This window comes from Pseudocercospora fijiensis, assembly GCF_000340215.1.
Source record: "Pseudocercospora fijiensis CIRAD86 unplaced genomic scaffold MYCFIscaffold_8, whole genome shotgun sequence".
Classification (NCBI taxonomy): domain Eukaryota; kingdom Fungi; phylum Ascomycota; class Dothideomycetes; order Mycosphaerellales; family Mycosphaerellaceae; genus Pseudocercospora; species Pseudocercospora fijiensis.
In genome coordinates this window covers 1,474,880-1,495,232 of record NW_006921539.1, presented here as the reverse complement: position 1 = coordinate 1,495,232, position 20,353 = coordinate 1,474,880, and the positions used below count along the sequence as shown (strand labels likewise).

At 53.1% G+C, this 20,353-nt stretch overlaps 8 protein-coding genes and 1 pseudogene across 9 annotated transcripts; 7 read left to right on the top strand and 2 right to left on the bottom strand.

Moving 5' to 3' along the window:
- The first annotated feature begins 300 nt into the window (after positions 1-300).
- MYCFIDRAFT_57646 (uncharacterized protein) lies at positions 301-2,526 on the top strand. Its single transcript, XM_007931548.1, has 3 exons — positions 301-1,002; positions 1,055-1,923; positions 1,973-2,526. The coding sequence occupies exons 1-3, from the start codon at positions 447-449 to the stop codon at positions 2,330-2,332; spliced, it is 1,785 nt and encodes a 594-aa protein (XP_007929739.1). The 5' UTR covers positions 301-446; the 3' UTR covers positions 2,333-2,526.
- A 124-nt stretch (positions 2,527-2,650) lies between these two features.
- On the top strand, positions 2,651-2,797 carry MYCFIDRAFT_t65 (annotated as a pseudogene). The gene has a single exon. The product of its transcript is annotated as a tRNA-OTHER (tRNA).
- A 495-nt stretch (positions 2,798-3,292) lies between these two features.
- Positions 3,293-4,399, bottom strand: MYCFIDRAFT_79564 (uncharacterized protein; the record flags this gene model as incomplete). Its single annotated transcript, XM_007931889.1, has 1 exon — positions 3,293-4,399. The coding sequence occupies one exon, from the start codon at positions 4,397-4,399 to the stop codon at positions 3,293-3,295; it is 1,107 nt and encodes a 368-aa protein (XP_007930080.1).
- A 1,570-nt stretch (positions 4,400-5,969) lies between these two features.
- On the bottom strand, positions 5,970-6,173 carry MYCFIDRAFT_34946 (uncharacterized protein; the record flags this gene model as incomplete). The annotated part of the gene is made up of 1 exon (XM_007931474.1): positions 5,970-6,173. The coding sequence occupies one exon, from the start codon at positions 6,171-6,173 to the stop codon at positions 5,970-5,972; it is 204 nt and encodes a 67-aa protein (XP_007929665.1).
- Positions 6,174-6,988: 815 nt separating this feature from the next.
- MYCFIDRAFT_204785 (uncharacterized protein) lies at positions 6,989-9,570 on the top strand. Its single transcript, XM_007931888.1, has one exon. It carries the CDS (start codon positions 7,088-7,090, stop codon positions 9,455-9,457), a length of 2,370 nt encoding a protein of 789 aa, XP_007930079.1. The 5' UTR covers positions 6,989-7,087; the 3' UTR covers positions 9,458-9,570.
- Positions 9,571-9,904: 334 nt separating this feature from the next.
- On the top strand, positions 9,905-12,538 carry MYCFIDRAFT_79567 (uncharacterized protein; the record flags this gene model as incomplete). The annotated part of the gene is made up of 1 exon (XM_007931887.1): positions 9,905-12,538. The coding sequence occupies one exon, from the start codon at positions 9,905-9,907 to the stop codon at positions 12,536-12,538; it is 2,634 nt and encodes an 877-aa protein (XP_007930078.1).
- Positions 12,539-13,720: 1,182 nt separating this feature from the next.
- Positions 13,721-15,118, top strand: MYCFIDRAFT_34402 (uncharacterized protein; the record flags this gene model as incomplete). The annotated part of the gene is made up of 4 exons (XM_007931437.1): positions 13,721-14,054; positions 14,109-14,352; positions 14,409-14,747; positions 14,806-15,118. 4 exons carry the CDS (start codon positions 13,721-13,723, stop codon positions 15,116-15,118), a joined length of 1,230 nt encoding a protein of 409 aa, XP_007929628.1.
- A 1,230-nt stretch (positions 15,119-16,348) lies between these two features.
- Positions 16,349-17,593, top strand: MYCFIDRAFT_79569 (uncharacterized protein; the record flags this gene model as incomplete). Its single annotated transcript, XM_007931886.1, has 3 exons — positions 16,349-16,541; positions 16,628-17,431; positions 17,490-17,593. 3 exons carry the CDS (start codon positions 16,349-16,351, stop codon positions 17,591-17,593), a joined length of 1,101 nt encoding a protein of 366 aa, XP_007930077.1.
- Positions 17,594-18,778: 1,185 nt separating this feature from the next.
- MYCFIDRAFT_34742 (uncharacterized protein) lies at positions 18,779-20,347 on the top strand (the record flags this gene model as incomplete). Its single annotated transcript, XM_007931455.1, has 1 exon — positions 18,779-20,347. One exon carries the CDS (start codon positions 18,779-18,781, stop codon positions 20,345-20,347), a length of 1,569 nt encoding a protein of 522 aa, XP_007929646.1.
- Between the last annotated feature and the right edge of the window lie 6 nt (positions 20,348-20,353).

Below are 20,353 nucleotides of genomic sequence, written 5' to 3'. Positions count from 1 at the left end.
CATCGAGGTGGTGGTGGTGGTGGTGTTGCACATGGTAGAGCTCGCGTCTGATGGTGAGAGAAGTCGAGTCGCGTTAGAGCCGAGCGTGCTACCTAGAATTTGATGGGCAATTTGATTGATGACACAGTATTCTAACCAGATTTGGCAGCCGCGTTCTTGCAGCACGGTGACGTTGACGTTTGATTGACGGCGCGTAAAGCTTAATGCCAACTACTTGCTCCTCTGCTGCCTTGCTCGCTCTGCTCTGCCTGGTCAGTGGGAGACGCGTGGAGGATCAGAAGAAATCTGTCGAGCGGAGGGCAAGGACGGAAGAGAGAATCAACGACCATCACGCCGCTTCCCGACACGCGCCGCCCGACGAGACAGCTCCACTCCACCTGCGCGCGGGCACACGACGAGCTCTTCCTCAAAGCCCTTCACCCTGCTTGGTGCAACATCCCTCCAACATGGCGCTCATTGAGACGTCGCTGATATGGGTCGCATACGCCGTGTGCATTGCCATCCTATTCTTCGTCAGTGCCATCTTCGTGTACACATACCAAAAGCCAGGCGAGCGAACAGTCGCCGTAACTATCATATGCTGGATCACAGTGCTCTCACTGCTGGCGACCGTACTCCTCATGCCCGTAGATATCGCCCTTGTCAGCAGTACGACTTCGAGGAAATTGGGCCGGAAAAAGGACTGGGCGACACCTGACAAGGTGGACGACACTCTGCACACCCTGAAGATCGTATACTACACGCTTTACAGCCTGGACGCTGTTTTGTGTCTGCTGGTCGTGCCCTTCACGTACTTCTACTACGAAGAGTACGATGAGGTGGCGACGGAAGAGGGACAGCAGACGATTGGCAGCAGACTCTGGGCCGCATTCAAGTGGACTTTTGCTTTTATCCTGTTCTGCGTCATTCTGTTCCTGGTTGGCTTCTTCGTGCCGGTCGCGAAGAGGGCGAGAGACGACCACAAAGATCTTGACTACTTCAAGGACCTTCTGACTGAGAATCGTGAGTCTTTCATAGTGCTATACATGAGATGCTACCAACTGACGCCTGTTAGACGGCGAACGTGCGTTGACCTTTGCAATTGGAGTGCTGATTTTGGTTGGCACTGTCTTGTACTGTCTATACACAGCTCCTGGCCTGGCTCTCCTTCCCGTCTCGTTGATCAAGACTGCTCCAGCAATCTCAGCACCTCAACTTCGCGAAACGACCCAGAGCCAACTCGACCAGAACCGTGAACGACAACGCCAGCTCGAAGGTCGTAGTGAGGGCCGTGAAGGTGGACTGGATCCCAGAGACCGACGCGAGCTCGAGGCTCTAGTTCGGGAAGAGCGCACCTTGGCACGCAGACAACGACTTGCAGAGGAGAATGCTGGCGAGGGTCAGAACTTCTTCATCAAGGTCTGGCTCAAGCTTGAAGCCATTTTCCGACCTCTCAAACTGATATTTGGTCTCCTCATTCTGCTCATTGCTTTGATCATCTTCGCAAGCATGCTCATCACCATGGTCGACAAGATTAAGAATTCCGTCTGCGGCGTCTCGTGCGGCTACCTGCTAGGCAAGACCAAGATCTTCCAGCCGGTCAATGCGCTTCTCCGCGAGACATCAAAGGTCTTCCCAATCGACTATGTCATCTTCCTCTTGATCACCCTGCTCTTCTTTTGCGCTACCGTCGTCGGTCTGGCCACTATCGGCATCCGCTTCCTCTGGGTCATGCTTTTCAGGATTCGCAAAGGCCACACCACACCCAACGCCATGCTCATGGCCACAGTGCTGCTGACGTTAATGACTTTGGCCCTCAACTATAGCTTGGCAATGATTGTCGCTCCTCAATATGCCACATTCGGGCCCCAGACATTCTGCGACAGGCCATCCCACAATCCAGACCTGCAGCCGGACTGCAGCGAGCATCACAAGGCGATCAAGGTAAGTCACAGTTTCTACAACGTACGCGAATCATATTGACATCCTCCAGCCCTGCTCCGAACGCACCGATAATCCTATCGCCAAGATGGTCTGCACGCCATCTGTCGTCTCCACTTTCCTCAATCGCATTACTGCCAACTTCCCCTACCTCGGTGTCGTCGACTTCTACGCACAGTTTGCCTTCCTTGGCATCTTCATCATCGTCTTCTTGGTCACGCTCTTCCGCGTACCCAAGCTTGACGAGGAACAAATGGACGAGGATCTCCGCGAGGCTGAAGAGGAAGGTCTATTGGCGAGTACGGGAAGAAGATTTGGCGCGACTTGGCAAGACATTACCGGTAAGCCACGAGGAGTGAAGAGGAGTGACTACGGTGCTGTCGGTGGAAGTAGCGCAGCTGGAGAGGACTGATTCAAAAAAAAAACAAGGTTTGGTGGGCGAAGTGGCTAAGAATGAGAATCTGTACGTCTGCTGTTCGAGTAACTGTTTATTGATACCACAAGTGCGCGAAAGAAATGGCAGAACGACAGAATTTTGGTGCAGAGAATGTACATATATCAACTGTTTTCTTTTCATGATACGAATGTCAACCCAATGATTCGTCGACGCGAAGGCCCAGCAAACAAATGCCCTGCTCAGTTCGGCGCTATTCTCGGGTTCCGTCCTGTCTCTTGGCAAACCCACATCCATATACATGCAAGATTTTGGCACTCTTATCCAACCAGTATATCCCCCATGGCGCAATTGGCTAGCGCGTTCGACTGTTACTCGCTTTGAGAAATGGTATCGGGAGGTTGATAGGTAAGCCTTACCACTCAATACTCTAACTTAAGTCCTGCTAACGTCCGCCTTTCAGTTCGAGCCTATCTGGGGGAGATTTTTTTTTGCTATTTTGTAGAATATATTATTAAAAGTAGATAGAATTATCAAAGCAATTAAAATCGATAGAAGAGACCGAGTTCATTTTTTGCAGATCTAGGTTTTAGTATGCCTTCGGTGCTTAACTCTTAGCTTCGGGTCCCTCGTTTGAGTACGCATTGAACAAATAGATTCTAGTACTGGCAGCTTGACACGCCAACGGCTGGGCAAGCCTGAGAGCCTGCGATGACCACACCAGGAACGAGATGCATTTTGGAGTGCCTTATCAACCTGCATTCTGTTCAATAACTTCTACTTCTATACACCAAGATGCTATCCTCCCTCTCACTCCATAAATGGTATGCTTGCAGATCCCTCAGCCTCAATCATTGATCAAACATTTCCCCTAGCTTCGACGCACTGCGATTGAGGGAGACGGCGTCGGAGTCCTGAAAATCGTCACAAAACTTAAAGCCTCGTGGAATCTTTCTTCACATCGCCGACCGCGAGATTTCACCTTCCCAAAATCCAGTCAGTATCCATCTCATCTCCACAACCCTCAAAATTCTGACACATGACGCCATTCTTGCCATCTCTAGGGTGCGCAAATCTTCCAGAAGCTGCTTGCATGATACACCTCTTGAAGAAATCCACATTCGTTTCGAGCCCTCGCGTCTTGGCGAGGAATTTCCTGCCATCGTCGTGAATGGAAGGATACCGGGTGGATCGGCTTGCTGAGCAGAACGATCGGTGGTAATGGATGACTTTTCCTTCACCGTCCATGTGGAGCGTATAGCGAAATTTATATAGCGCTTGGACCGAAGGTGTTCCTAGTCCGTTCCGCAAAATCGGGTTCGTCATGACGAGCCGAGTGAGAGCTTTACGGCATGATACGGGTATTGTGTCTAGCCAAGCGCATGCACGCTCAGCGTCTGCTTTCTTGTTGATCGTGATGTTGAAAGTGTTGAGGCGGTAGAATTTAGGAAGAAGTTCAAAGATTTCGGCACGGATGAGTTGAGAAGTTTGGGCCAAGGTTGGTATTTTGGCTTCGTTGGGTTTTGGAGGTTCGAAGGGCTCGGTGACGGAGATTACTCGAGCGGTTCCGTTGGGTAGAATGGTGTTCATGTAGATCATGGTTCTGATTTCCTTGGGTAATGTGAAGAAGCTGATGTTCTGTTGTCTCAACGCGGCTCTTCGAGAATTCCATTGCATCGACTTTGTCCTGCCTTTCATCTCGAGCGACTTATGGATCAAGTGTTGCGCTCTCGCTTTGCTGGCCCGGACAGGCTGGGTCTTGTGTTGTCGATGCGTAGAGCCGAACGTGAAGATGTCGCCATATAGCAGCGGTGGACCGATGAATCTTGGGTCATATGTACGATGCGACAGACATTCCAACATCTGCCAGACACGTATAAGGTGGGACCAGTTCGAGATCGGTGTGTCGAAGATCCCGTTGAGAAGTATCGTGAACTCTTGAACAGTGGCCAGGTCATATTTTCTGCCTTGCAAGAAGCGTGTGATTTGTGCTGCCAGAGCCGGAGCGCTGACTTCGCAGCTGAGTTCACTTTGTTCAAGAATGATCTTGAGCCACACGGCGAGCAAATGCGTATCTGTATCCATGGTGACTTGAGACTCGATGATCAGGTCAGGGTAAGGTGTAAGATATTTATATTTGGAATGAAATGTTGCACTTGAAATTGCGACAAGCTTTTGGTCAGGTTGACAGGCGAGAAGAAAATGTGCGCCAAGGGTAGAATATTTGCTGAGTAGCTCCAATTTTGCGCAGAGTTTGGGTCGACCAGGCTGTCGGAGAGTTAAGCATGAAACCTTCTGCCCAATAGCTCCTTCATTATGGCCAATCCACATGGTAGCCCGCCAGTCCTGTTACTCGAGTGAGTCTTGGCTTCGTCGCCACTTTTGTTCGGCAGTATCCAAAATCTTTGCGAACAGCTCCTTCGTCGTCCCTTTGTTCTTCATAATCCATGCCCTGATGGGTTGTTCCGTCTCTCCATGGACGTAGTATTTCCATGAGCTGAGGCTTATCCCGTTGCCACGCAACAGGAACACTTTTCCTGACAAGCTACCCGCCGGCTCATAGTGCATGCGTGAGGCGTGGTAGCCGTCGCATGTGGAGTCAAGTACTTCGGATATTACGAGGCTGGTGAGGTACTGCTGATACTGTGCCGGAATAGCCTTGACCCAGCGACGGGCATTTTCGATGTCGACGAAGCTAGCCAACGTGGCGTGAAAGGTTTGTTGACCATAGAATATGGGTAGCAACTCTGATCGTACTTTCCGACACGTCTGACTGAAACGGGGGACTGGATGGTTTACCAAACCAGACGCGGAGAAGGCCATATCGTTGATAGGGTATGCCCGATCTTTAGGTATCATGAGATTGCTGTAGACGTTATTTCTGAGCTCTGCTGGCAAGTCCAGGAATCCGATATTCTTCCATAGCACGAGAGGCCTTGACTCGACGCCTGCACGCACGTAGTTCCATCTCTGGTATGTGCGCGAGTTCCTGTGACTTCGCACATTGATGACTGGAGGACAGGATATTCGGACCCAGCATTGAGCGGTAATAAGCATGTACTGTTGGTAGTCAAGGTGGTCAAGCGACAAACCGCTCAGTGCCTGCTTCAGGCTCAAGCCAGGGCCAATGTACGTTGCATCATAGGCTACCATACGGACGCATAGCATGATTTGCGCTACGATCTTGTTCGACCGGGGGCAATCGAGAGTGCAACAGCTATGGGGTGGTCCCCAGATTTTGCAGAGGAACCCTTGCAGCTCGCGCGACAAGATCAGATCGCAGCCGGAACAGCGTTGAAGACGTTCGAAAGTGAGAAAAGCCGTCTGAGTGGGCTTCACCGCGAGTGGAGCCTGGCTGAACTGAGAGACTAGCCAGCTGTAAAGTAGTCGGCTCCTGGTCTTGCTATCCGCGGGTGCCATCGCTTATGATGGCTGACAATGTTGCTCAGAAGGTCAAGGTGTGTATCAAGCGCTGAAAGTGCAAGCGGAAAATTGCAATTTTGAAAAGTGTGTCGACAGAGGTCAGCTTCAGTACTCCAGCTTTGATTTGAGCAGTGTTTCTCTGCAATTGAACCAGCACCAGCTCGGCAATCCAGCGTCGACGCTCCGCAGCCTGCATATCATGTCGATCCGAATACGATACACATCTTATTATCTACCAGCCCTGCTTCTTCATGCGCTGTACAAGCTGTACAGTTCTGACAAAATTGTCCTTGAATCGCTTCGCCCATCGCTGTCTCTTGAGACGCTTTCGTTTCATTCCAGGCCGCTCGTGGAATCGTTGGTCCATGAAGTCCCTCCTCACTCTATTCCTCGCGCAGCCCATCTCCATCGCCCTGAAAGCCCTGCCAACATCCATATTCCTAGTCTCATTGACTTCCACCATCCTTCCAACATTTTTAGGCAATTCCACTGGCTTCTCCTCGCTCGAAATAGCAGCGGGTGGGCCATCCAAGCCATTCGGATTGAGCCATGCACTGATGTCGCTGCCGCCATATGGCGAGGGGCCTCGATTTGGGCGGGGTATTTGCGTGGTGATGCTGTCGAAGAGATCATCAAAACTTCTTCGTCCCTTCCCTTGTGCTTCCTGCAGTTCTTGCGCAATTCCTCGGGAAGGTGAGTTCTGACCTTGTGTATTCCGTGACGAGAACCGTGTTGTGGGTGTGCCCTGGTTCAAATCTAACGGGTCACCGAGCAGGGATGAAAGGGCATCGCTAGCTGTTGATTGAGATGGTGGTGTGGTCGACGGAAGTCCAGGTGGTGAGTTATTCTGCTGTTGATACCGACAATGCGTTGTGCTAAATGAGCGTGATGTGTTTCGCGTGCCTCTGCAATGTCTTGCTATGGGAGTGGCCGGAGCTCGTGATGCTTGCCTGTACACGGCCGGCGCGAGGAAAGGCAGCAATGGCTGTGATGAGCGAAGCAAAGCCTCGCCTGCCCTGTATGCTTCCATTGGCATTGGCATTGGCATGTGAGAGATGAGAAAGTCAGTGAGTATGGTGGTGCCAATACCAATGTTGCTCTTGCCGCACGGTGGAGGCGGAGAACCTCCGCGCCTGCTGCCAAGACTTGGAGCTGCAGTTCTACATACATGTACCTCACATGAAAGTTTGCGACAACTTGAACAACAACTGCTCCACTCTACTTTCGACTCCAAGTCGCCCTGCGCCAAGTCGGCACTATATCACTACTTTACTGATATCGGGCCAAACACAACATTCTTCTTGCGACGCCACACTTGCGCTGACCTCGAGTGCATCACTGTTTTCCGCCATGTCCGGCTACGGCCCACCTCCAGGCGCATATGGCGGGCGTCAGCCATATGGTCCGCCTGGAGGCAACTTCCAACCGCCGGGAATGGCTATGCCTCCAGGGTTTGGCGCGCCAGGCATGGATGTCCCTCCAGGCATGGCAGCTCAGTCTCCAACCGGCATGCAAGGTCAATTCCAGCCTCCGCCAAACATGCCCAATATCAATTTCAACGCGCCAGTGATTCGCCTTGGTGTGGACGGTCAGCGGAATGACTCCCAAGCCGACCGCAGAGGCGGCGATAGAGGTGGACGTGGCAGAGATGGCAACACAGAGCCAATGGGCAACAGAGGGCGCATGGGCTTGGGCGCGCAGGGTGCAGACAGAAATCTTGATCGCGAGAGGCAGCAGGTGCGGGAGAGCATGATGGCAATGCAGCCGCCGACGAGAGAAGAAGTGGCAAGAACCATCTTCATTGGAGGTCTGGGAGCAGGCGCACCCCATGATGACATTCTCGAGGCCATTCTGCGCTGTCCTGGAAAGCTTCGCAGGTGGGTGAGAGCCAGAGATGCCGACGACAAGAAATGTAAGTTCGGCTTTGCCGAATATGAAGATGTCGAGAGTCTCGAGGCCGCGGCAGAGTCTTTGCCCAACCTTGAAGTCCCTCTTTTCAACGCAGATGGCACCGTGCAGAAAGAGGATGGCGAGGGTGGTGAGGTCAAGAAGATGAAGCTTTTGGTGGTGGTTGATGAAGCAAGTCAAAAGTACATTCAGGAGTGGATGGGTAGACGGAAGGAGGACGAGAATCAGCGTCAATTCAGGATGGACTCTGCAAAGGATGAGCTGCGATCTACCATCACCAACATTTTGAACACGAGCCAGCACGCTGCGAATGGCACCAATGGTGTCCACGACGGAGATGGCGACATCGCAATGGGCGATGCAAATGGTGACGCCAAGGGCGACGGCGTGGAAGTCGTCACAATACCTGCTAGTCTCGAGGATGAGCTGGCTGACATTCCAGTTGAGATGCGGGCGACGGTCGCTGAAGAAATCAAGGCATTCCGTGATCGGTCAAACCGACGCGACATTGAGCGTTTACGTCGAGAAGAGGAAATGGAGCGCGAGGAGAGACAACGAGCAGGCATGGCCGACCGAGCGCGCATCAACCGTCTTGCCTCTCCACCTCCGAATGGCGCACCTGCCGGACCTGGTGCCTCCAATGGCATACCGGTGGGTCCGCGAGGACAACAAGGCGTGCAGGGTGCTCCAGCAGGTCCAAAAGGCTATCGCGGCGCGCAGCTGCCGAACGACTACGTCAACGGCGTAGCTTTTGTTCCTGGCGCTGGTCGTGATGGTCGCGGCATTCATGTCTCGGTGAGCAGAGAGGACGATGACGCGGAGGAATCGGACGGCGAACTCGAGCGGCAAAGGCAGGAAAAGAGGAACGCTGCCCTGGAGCAGGAGTACCAAGACCACGTCAAGCGTTGGCAGGCTCGTGAACGTCAGCGTGGCATGGCCCAGGAACGTGAGCGCAATCGAGAGGAAGCTGAGCGACGGAACATCGAGAAAGCCAAGAACGAGATACTTCATCGGCTTGCCAACTGGAACGATGATGAGGAAGCAGCAAAGGGCAAGGAGCTCTACTACCGCGATCGCTCTGCCTGGGCTCGTGCTCGTGAAGCCGAGAGGAACAGGGAGGCCAGAGACGATGACGCAGACCGGAAGCAGGAAGAGCGCGAGAAGGCCAATACTCGTCGACAAGAAGCGGAAGCCAAAGGTCTTGCGGATGACTTCTTGGGTCAGATGGGAGTCGACATGCATGGTCCCGCTACCAATGAGAAATCTGGTCCTGCCGGTTTCAAGATTTCGCTTGGCAATGCGGCAAAGACTAAGCAGTCCATCTCTGCCCCAGCAGGTCGACGCGCTATCGCAGACGTGGAAGGTTTGCTTGAAGACGAGGAAGATGCGGCTGCCTCGGGTACAAAGCGACTTGAACTGAAAGAGCTGCAAGACACGTCAACAGTCCCTGTCAATGGCGCAGACCTTACTGATGATGAGAGAGCTGCTGCACGCCAACAGCTTGCAAGTGAGATCCCTCACGAGAGTGAGAAACTCTATGCGCACACCATCAAATGGGACAGCCTCTCACAGTCGCTCATTCACGCTCAGATTCGGCCATTTGTTGAGCGCAAAGTGGTTGAATACCTTGGGCTACAGGAAGAGTCACTCGTCAATGTAGTGATGGACGGAATTCGTGACAAGCGCTCACCTACCGCTATCCGGGATGAGATTGAGGAAGCACTGGACGACGAAGCCGAGCTTCTGATGAGAAAGGTGTGGCGTCTGCTCATTTTCCTGGGCGAGTGCGAATCGAGAGGTTTGGCCGCATAGGAGCATCTAGGCTTCGAATAGCTGCGTGATGTCGCAGAGGCTGTCATCTCCACACCTGCGTCTATAGTCTGCACTTTCTGGAACGAAGTGGACTGCGAGTCCCTCCGCTGCATAACCGATTCTCCAGTTTCCACGTGCCTGTGCATCGTGCCTCGACTACATCTTGCGAAGAATCTCGCATGCCTCATCTGCAAGCATCGTCGCCCGCCCGGTCCGTGATGAACCCTCTCTTAATAGCACTTTGTAACGTCCTGTGGCGCAGAGTGGGAAGGAGTCATGGCCAACTTGCATGTGAGACCTGAAGTGGATGGAATGTTCATGCAGCGCCGTTCACATGCCAGGGCCCAAGCTCCAGAACTTTAATTTGAAGCTCACTTCGCTCGCCTTCCATCATTGAAAGTAAAGCTATGGCATTCTCAACACCTTCGCAACACATACACCGCGAACATGTCTGACAGCAGCAGGCCATCCGTGCGCGGTCGGCATCTTCTGTATAAGGCGGGGACTAAGAAAATTGTTGACTGGCTACTACGCACCGCCAGCACCCTTCGCGACATCGCGCATATTCTTGACACGCCACAGAAGAAGTCGAAGTCCACCATCAAGGCTCGAGATCTGATGAGTCTTGCAAAGATAATCACTTCAGCCGACGCGACTGTCCCTCTCGCCATTGTCGAGCTCCTTGTGAAGGTCATCGAAGGTCGGAAAGCTTGCGCAGTATTTTATGCCAGTCAGCACAGCAGCGATGTCGCGGCAAACAACTCACACCTCTTCTTCATACAAATACTCGAGGATGTCCATAAACAGCTCGCTGCTCTTCGAGCGCCGCCCGCCAAGTGTGAATTCCCGCAAGCTCGCTCTCAGGAGACCAAATCGAGTGCAAAGAGCCTGGAATCGGAACTCAGTAATATCTTTGCGCGACTGGAAGTTGAAGAGCCGTCTGCCACACCGCTTGGCTCGGCGCCTAGCCCCAATCAGAAGGCCACCACTCCGGAGAGTACCAATGTAGTGCTCGAAGATGATGCGCAGGACGCTGCTTTTGCGCTCTGGTGTCACTGCGAAGACCTGCGTGACTTGCGCCGATACGTACAGGACGTGTGGCAGCAGTACGCACGAGGCGAAGTCAGCCTTCTAGCAGCCACAATGGTCGCCGACACAGCCATGTCGCTGATGCGTTTTGCTGGCGAAGAACTAGCGTCGAACTATCCCGAGCTTAGCTCTTGGAATGGCACACTGCGGTTCTTGTCACTCAGATGCACTTCAGCAAATAAGCCACTAGCCACAAATGAGGACCTTTGTACGGCTTATTTGTATCCCGAGGCTGGTAAACCTTCCCACACGGCAAGACACGACCTGGACATGATTGAGCTATTGTGTCCGGCCATCGCTTCGCTTCTACAAGACGTCAGGTCGCATACGAAGCAGTTGGAGAAGACACTCGATCAAAGCAAAAATGTCTCCCTCCTCATGATCCGACCATTCTTCAGCTTCGCATACATCCTATACCACCAGACCTACTACCTGGCAATGTTGACGAAGACGCACAAGGTAGGCAGCAAAGACCACACGCGGAGACGTCCTGAGTTCTTGATTGGTCTTTTGGACTTCTGCAAGACCGGCGAGCTTCCAATGTGGCTCGTGTCAGCCGCACAGACTTACTCGGACATATACGAAATCATTGGCGAAGACCCGGCGTGTGCATCTGAATTTTACCTCGATGAGATGGAGCGGTTGGAGCAGACGTGGAAGAACTTCAAAGCAAATCATACATATTGGCAGTATGAGTCAGATGCCTGTGAAAAATCTATACGCGATGCTATAGAGCTGTCTCGATCAGCATTAGAAGTCACAAGAGTTTCGTCTGGGCTTGCGGACGGCTTCATGAGAGCATGTGAAGAACAAGCTCCAGCAAAGCTTGATCCGCTACACAAGGAGCGTTTGCAGAACATCATGCGATACGGCATTCCCCAGTCTGTGGGTAAACCTTTGGGTTCATTGGCTGTTCTGCCCTGCGCCCCTGGCATGGCTCTCTGGGTTGCTAAAGGCTACTGGCATACTCTTGGAACCACGTCAGCAAACGACGGCGGGATGATGGTGGCAATGGGTCACCTCTACTCAGCCTGTCGTCGGCTAGGGCTCATGCATACCCAATGGCATGACATGGAAGCCATACTCGCCTTCCAGAAGGGGCAGAGCCCGGTGGTGTCAAGATCAAGCAGCAATAACTCTGATGCCCGCCGCCTGTTTCGTCAATACATCGTGGCTCTTGGAGTTCCGGCAAGCAAGTTTGCGAATGGGCAAACGCCGCAGTATCCTGAGAGCAAGGATGTTTTGCTACGGGGTCGCAAGATCATTCCTACTTGTGAAATGATGATGGCATTCAATGAGAGGGTGAAACAAGACAGAAAGATGGGTTTCACTAGAGGCAATGTCATCGAGGTTGTGCTCGCGCAACTGGCCAAGAAAATAGCAGGTCCAGCGGGCATCGCCAAACAAAAGCCAAGCGGACCAGCTTCGAGCAGGAGAGATGTCTATTCTTTGACAGAACTGCTCGATACTTTCAAGACGAACTTTGTGAAGGAGGAGCCTCAGCTTAACTTCGATCATTTCGCATTCTGGCGTTTCTGCGACAAGGTTTATGGGGCTCTATGCGCGAAGCTGTGTCCCCAACTGAGTACAGTCACAGGTGTTCTCGAGCCTTGGCAATTTGTCTACAAAGTGCTCGAGGATACAGCTACCGGCAACAAGACATTGCTGCACTCGCCGCTCTCTGCTGCAGCCGCTGTCTTGAACGAGGCCGTCAGCGGTGACCAAGGAAAGCAGTTCTCCACAATGGCATTCAGCCAGTCCAGCGGCAGAATACCTAAAGATCTGCGCCCGAATCTCCGGCAATTCAAGCCCTGCTGCTGCCATCTTGGGCTCATCACTAAGCAGTTTGGCGATTTAACGATACGCAAAGATGCCAATGGTATCACGATTTACGATCCGGAGGGATCTGAGCAGAAAGCTTTGAGTATCATCAGCGCTGTCGCTGACGTGCGGAAGCTGGACAGCCATGATCATTCCGCTCAAGCAGAGTAGTATCCAAAACATATAAGTCTGTCACAACCGACTTGGCTACTGCACTTTCAGAATACAGATTGAGGAAGACGATACGGTATTGGATGTACGCATTTCTCCAGACTTTGCACCAGTAGCGCTGTGCCATGCACGGAGCAGTGGAAGTCTAGCGCACGCCGCAATGCATCATGCATGGAAGTGTCCGCATAAGCTTTCAGCTATTTTGAAGGCTGGTGCTGACAGGCTGCTAGCCACGTTGACGAGGCTTGAAGTCCACGACAAGCGTTCCGCAGTCTTGTTTTGCAACTATGTAGCCTCTCCATCGAATGAATCAGTGGACATCAGGCTATTCTCCAAACAAGTCACGCATGGCCACTCCCATCAACTGACTATTCTAGAAAATCGACGTGATCATAACCTGAGATGCTCTGCTCCCATGTCGTCCAGGACATTGGCCCATGGATCGGAAGCTACATACGAGTAGGAGATTGCCTGCTGACAATAAAATGGTTCGCATATAGGCAACAAGATATATGCTTCTTTCTCCACGAAGCTTGCGGCTGGCGACGAAGCTTGAGGAGAGCGAGAAGCCAAGCCTGACGCCCTTGGCACACGCCACGGCGTTCAGCACGAGTCCCAACTGGCCTGTTCGGACCACCTCGACTCAAAGGAGACGTTGCCGACGAGGTACCGATCTGATCATGCCTACCATACAGCCATACAGAGACTTCTGACTCCCCAGCCTACCACAACGAGGGCATTACGAAGCTAGCATCCACGCCTACCGAATCCGGTCATTCAGAATGCGAGCACTGTTCACGTCTCTACAGCGAACTGAGAACTCCTCGTGTGGCTCACGTGGAGGCCATGCAGAGTATCGCGCCGTCTAACTCTGTCTCTTTACCCCGACAAGTAGAAACGACCACAACACTGGTGGCGGTCAGGCGCGACAACCACTTTCGTAGGCGGCGACCCTCGATCGCTTCATGAATCCTCCCATCTACCACTGTCTGACAGCGCAGAGGCGGGAAGTGCGTCGCAAAGGAAGCGGTGTCCACGATTCAGGAGCGCGAGTTTGCAAGAAATCAGGCGACATATCGCGAGGGCAAGGACAGAAAATGTCTTGGTATGGCGAACATAAGAATCGCGAAGAGCGCCCGAAGAAATTCTCAGCCAGCAGACCTCTCTGCAAAACGCGCAATTATGAAGGCCATCGTGAGTGCAGCACTTTTCGCTTCTTCGACCTTGGCATTTCCTTTCGTCTCGGAGATCCCAGGCACAGATTCCTCCCTCCTCGCCTCTCATCGCAGACGGCAACAAGCAGGGACTGGCCCGGGCAGCGAGGCGACATGTCCCAACAATCCGAACCATAAACCTGCTGTCGCATACAACTTTGCCAAGTACCCGTATAACGGAGCGCAGAATGGTCAGAAGGGTCGAGAGACGGGAGGATATCGTGTCCCGGCCGTCGGAGATACTGATCATCAGTATATCGCTCCCAAGTCGACGGATATTCGGGGACCGTGTCCGGGGTTGAGTAAGTGGAGATGATGATTGGGACTTTGAGATTTTTTTGCTGACGGGGGATTAGATACTGCTGCCAATCATGGGTTCCTTGCTAGAGATGGAGTTGTCACGTACAATGAGCTCGTCGATGCTCAACAGAATGTTTACAATGTCGGTTACGATCTGGCCAATTTGCTTGCAACGCTCGGGGTGGTTATGGATGGCGACATCGTTACTTCGAAACTTTCCATTGGTTGCGATGCCACGGGGCGCACGTCTTTCAATCGTGCGTTGACGGGTAGCGAACCAGGACTGGATGGTCATAACAAGTATGTCGCGTGCTGTGTATCTGTTTCCGCAAGCTTGATCTGACCTTGCTTTACAGGTTCGAAGGGGATACCTCGCTCACCAGAAATGACTACTTCCTGGGCAAGGGAGACAACTTCAAGTTCAATGCGACACTCTTCGCCATGATGACCAGGACGACCGGAGGCAACTACAATCTTCAAGGCCTGGCGACCTACCGCAAGCAGAGATACGATCAGTCCAAGCGCGACAACCCGAACTTCTTCTTCGGTCCGCTTAGCTTGCTCTTGTACGGAGCTGCTTCATTCTTGTACGAGCTCTTTCCATCCGGGACTCGAGGCTATGCTCCAGACCTCCCAACCATCACCTCGTTCTTCGTCCGCGAGAGGATTCCAGATAATTGGACAAACCGTAAAGAGTAAGTCGCCTCTCAATTGGAGAGGAGAGGAGAGGAGCCCAAGCTAAGGAATTTCCAGTCCATACGACAACAACAAAGTCACCGCGGAAATCGTAAAGATGTACTTGCTCCACCCAGTCCTGTTCGGCGGCAACACGGCTGCCGGTTCATTCAATGCTCTTCCTTCGAACTTCGGCGCCATCAAGAACGGCCAGATCCCATCTACGATCTCTCCGGCTGAGACTTCGTGCTTGCTTTATCAGCTCGCGACGGGTTCGGTGCCGTCTTCCCTGAATGGTGTCATTACGCCTTCCGTCGATGCGCTGGCCTTCGTGGCAAAGAAACTGAATCCGACTTTTGGGAACCTGGGATGTCCGATCGCTTTGACTTAGGTCGATCGGAGGGACTGATGTAGATGCCGTGTCGGGAGTAGCTATGTGTAGTCACAGAAAGTCATGATGTGTCACGATACTTATCCAATGTAATGAGGTTGAGAATGTAGGACGTATCTTTGATCGATAGCCTCTTGCGAAGAGCTGGGTCGTAGCTTGAACAGCCAGCCAGCCACGTCGTAGCTCGAATAGCTATTCTAGCTAGCCCTCGAACAGCTAGCCAGCTGCGTCGTGGCTCGGACAGCCAGCCAGCCAGGTTGTAGCTCGAACAGCCAGCTGCCCAGGTCGTCGCTCGGTTTGCTAGGTCGTCGCTCGAACAGCCAGGTCGTGGATCGGTCGGTCGTCATGGGGCTCGCTAGTCGTCGTGGCTCGTCGTCGCTCCCAGAATACGGAGGAATACGTATCGGAAGTGGCCTATCGTCGCGGTCAGAACGTCGTGGTTAGGAAGAGAAAACAACCCGGACGCGGACGTAGACGCGGTCCAATACGTTGGAAGACGGTCACAATTAGAAGCGTTGATGCAAGCCAGATCGAATGCTGGCCGCCAGTCTGGTTCGTGAAGACGACAACAACAACCGACCTCATCACCTCAGCTCGGCTCAACAACGCCCTCCTACCTTCCTACCAAAGCCTGTCGCGAGCTTCGTCCGTTTGATTCAATCCACAGGGAAATGAGCTTAGTGACATCGCCTAGTGCGCTCTTGAAGGCGAGATGGGAACCGCAGAGGAATGGATTCAACCGCAAATGCAAGAGAAAGAGATGGTAGAGCACAGACAATACTAGCCACGCGCACAAGACGATTGAGCGGCTGTCTGCATAATCTACGGATAATAGGACTGGAAGGATACGCACTCCACTTGCTCTATGCCTTCAGAATGCTGTCAGCTGCAGGTTCTGCGGCCTCACGACGGCTTGCATCACGCATGGCATTGCTGGGAGTTCTGAACGCATCTGCGGAGTGTATAGCGCGCGCGTTTAACCAGAGCGATTCATTCACGTTGAGCACGAGTGAAGCGCTCTCGACAAGTGAATACCTCACCTCGCTTATCAGCACGCCAGGCAACCATCTCTCCCAGAGCTATATAAGCCTTTCTCTTCAATTTGACAGACATCGCCAACATCACGCAGAACACGTCGACTCCTGCGATATCCATTTCCCGACGCTCTAGGTAATCTGCAACAGTCAACTCTCGGTGCTGACTTGCTGCCTTGTCCCCAACATCGCTGCTATGGCTCCGCTCCGAAGATGGAAACCAAGATACGGCCGCTACAAGAAGGCAGATCTCGTCAGATTTGCAAGAGAGCGTAACCTCACGGTCCCCTCGAGTAAGCCAGGCGAGGCTCCCAGCTATTCAGACTACAAGAAAGCGCTCGGGGCTGCTGACCGCGATGCCACCTTTCGCTTCCTCGACCTTCCTCCAGGTAAGACACAGTGCACCTTTTCTGTAATCTGCGCCTGGAATTGTGATGGATCTTGGGACTCGGTGCCGACCGCTGACACATTCTAGAACTGCGCACTCTCATCTACGACGATCTGCTCATCCTCAACAATTCTTACACCTGCTTCCCACAAATTCTGAGGACTTGCAGGCAAATCAAGAACGAAGCTACGAATACGCTGTACGGCCACAATCTCATCGACATCAAGATCTGGCCGGACGGTATTCGTGCGCACGGACAGCGCTGCGGCAAGTATAGACATACTGCTGCTGATCTCACACTTTCCGACACAAGCCGAATCCAGTGGCCTGACTTCCTCCACCAAGCTCAGTTCGTCCGGGTCTCGCTAGCGTGGGGCGTCTGGCGCAATGTTCACACACACCCGCCAACCACGCTATCAGAGCTCTCCAAGCGGATCTTCATCAGCAGCATTGTCCTCTCACTCTGCGAAGCTCTGGCGAAGAAACACCGACTGCGAAGCATACAATTCGACTTTGACCGGGTAGCTCACAACGAGACTCAGCTACATCAAATGCTGTATCCAGTACGTCTCTTGGGGGCTGGCGTCCAAGTGGCCACGCTCGCAGGACTACCTGTCATTCTCTCACGAGAGGAACTCGACATCGACTTCCTTGCTGCAAGTCCGTGGAAGAAAATGCAGGTCATTCGCAAATGTCACCACGTGGCAAGTCGAGCCCTTTCCATTATGTATGGTGGGCAGGGCGCACCTCTTGACATGCTGCTCTTTGGCGCTCTTACCGCAGCGGACGTGCTGAAATGGGCTGCGCGCGATCCGTACCATCTGCGAAATGTACTGACTGCCATCTTCGAGAAGGCTATCGTCAGGTTGCGCTGTGTCATCAATGCGTCTGGTAAGTCCGGCTAGGACACCATATGCTTGAGTGTGAGACGACTAACCCCACATCACAGGTCCGTCCTTGGGTGCAGACTGGCGGAATGAAGCGTTGCTGTATGAGATGTATCAGCTCTCTCGGCTGGATATCGACTTGAAGGTTGGGAGGCTGGCAATGTGACAGGCAATGCCAAGCGACGGTGCTGAAGCTCGGGCGTGGTGCAAGAGTGTGGAAGTCTAAATCTCGAGGTGGAACGACGTTCGAGATCTTTAGCAGCTAGCTGGGCTTGCAATAAAACATGCAAGATGTGTTTTCGTTCAGCTTGCCTTCGTACAACACGCACTCTCACCAGCGTGTGGAGGTCTCCTAACAACACGAATGCAACGATATGCTGAAAGGATCCAACTATGGGATCTCAAGGGCGAACACAGTAGTTATGCCCGACAACTCGGAAAGATCATATGTCTCCCACCGAGGCTGATGCCCAACGCTCGCGCTTATATTAGCTATGATATCAGATCACTTCAGGAAGAGGGAGGGAGTGAGCCCGCGTGTACATTAATGGCTCAGGAGTCAGAAGCATGCCGACGCTCCGGGCCCGTAGCCCCTGTGGTGCACCACGATGAAGGGTCACGTGTGTGAAGAGACCGATAGGGTGTAGAAGGCAATCGATTTCGGCTTGCTGCATCGGCGCCACACCACTGGATCTGTTTAACCAAGGTGCCGGAGCGCAGGGAAACGGCGCTGGGGGTGCGAAGCCGAAGTAGGCTAGACGTGCTAGGAAGAGCTCGTGCAGTAGAACTAGTACTCCGTAGAATAAGGTGCAGATGCCAGCAAAGACATGCAACGACATGCATGCCCTGTGACGAACCAATGGCGGACCATTTCACATCCTGGTCCACCAACGAACGACGGCATGGCAATTTGAGGGAGCGTTGAAAGGTGATGAAAGGTGAAAGGTGAAAGCCAGCCGGGTGCGAGCTGGCCGTGGCCACTATGTATACTACTGCCAACTGGCGTAACGTTACTACTGCATAGCGAACACCGTCATATTAAAACACACCTGCTTGTCCGCCGGCCACATCGCCGTCTCCCCATCTGCGCATGCGCCACGGCCCACGGTACAGCGACGTGTGCTTCCGGAACACATCAGTCACCCAATGGAGCCAGATGATGCTGCGGCCATTCGCACCCATTGGCTATCACCCGCAGAAACATCAGGCTCCATCTCCACCACGCCGCCGACGAGCAATGGCACGCCGCATTGATAAAACGCTCCATCTCGAGCGGTATGTACTGCCTGTCGTGCCAACAGCCCTCGGCCTCCCCATAATCCTCCGAGATCTGTGGCCAAAGGAAGATATTATGGCCCTTCTGACCCTGGGGAATGCGGCCGCCGCCGTACTGCTCTACTTGGTCGCATCCTTTGTTTGCCGCATCGTCTATCGCCTGTATTTCAGTCCGTTGGCCAAGTTTCCCGGACCAAGACTCGCGGCCGCCACGTACCTACCGGAAATCTACTATGATCTTTTCCACGGAGAAGGCGGCCAATTCCCCTGGGCTATTCGGAAGTGGCATGAGCAATACGGCCCTATTGTTCGCATCAACCCGAACGAACTGCATGTGAAAGACTCGTCTTGGTACGACACGTGCTACTCCAGCACTCGCAAGTCATGGAAACATCTGCCGGTGTTGGACGCTGTCGGGATGGGCAAGTCAACCGTAGCCGCGTTCAATCCTGATCGATGGCGAATCAAGAGGAATGCCATCAGTCCATTCTTCTCACGCAAGAACATCGTGGCATACGAACCCCAAATGCACCGCCACATGACCAGAGTCATGAGCCGGCTTCAGGAAGAATACAGTGGAACCGACAAAGTCCTGAGTCTTCACCATTTCTGGGACTGCTACGCTTCGGATAACATCATGGCCTTTGCCTTCGATCAGCACCACGACTTTGTCAACAGTCCTAACTTCCACTCCAGCATCAGCGAAGGCATGGATGCCATTACCGAGATGTCGAATATCTTCAAATACCTCACCTACGTGCCCAAGATGATGGAAAAACTCCCTTCATGGTTGGTCGGCAAGCTCAACCCAGCAATCTTGCCCGTCCTCAAAGTCCAGGACGACTTGCGAACCAAAATCACCGACGTCCTATCTCTCCACGACCCCGACCGGAAGCAATCCGACACCATCTTCGGCTCTCTCCTCCACCAAGGCCTCCCACCCGAAGAACTGACACATCTCGCTCTGCACCAAGAAGCCATGTCCGTCATAGGCGCCGGCGTGGAAACCGTCAACCGCGCCCTAACCATCGCCTGTTACTACATCATCCACGACCCCAAAATCCGGACCCGAGTCGTCTCCGAGCTGACCGAAGCAATCCCGGACCCGAGTAACATCCCCGGCTGGGATTCTCTCCAGAAGCTTCCGTACCTTACAGGATGCATTGAAGAAGCTTTGAGATTCACATACGGTGTGAGCCAGCGCCGGACTCGCGGGTACAGAGATGGACCACTCGTATATCAGAACTGGGAATTGCCGCCAGGGACGTGGGTGGGCATGGATAACTTCGACGTCGCTCACGATGAAGCGATTTTTCCGGATTCGTTCGCTTTTAACCCGGAGAGATGGATGGGAAATCCCGTTGCGGCGGATGGGAGGCCTTTGGCGAGGTATCAGGTTGCGTTTGGGGGCAAGGAGCAGAGGAGTTGTACGGGGATACATTTCGCTTATGCCGAGTTTTACATTGCGATGGCGCACTTTTTTCGTTCGCCGTTGGGGGGGAGTCAGGCGGTTTTGGCGGAGGGGACGGATGAGGGGGATGTGAGGATGACGCGAGATACCCTGGTGCCGAGACCGAGGAAGGGACGGAAGGGTGTGATGCTTGTGTTTCCTTCGGGCCCTGTTGATGAGAAGATGCAGAGTTGAGTTGAG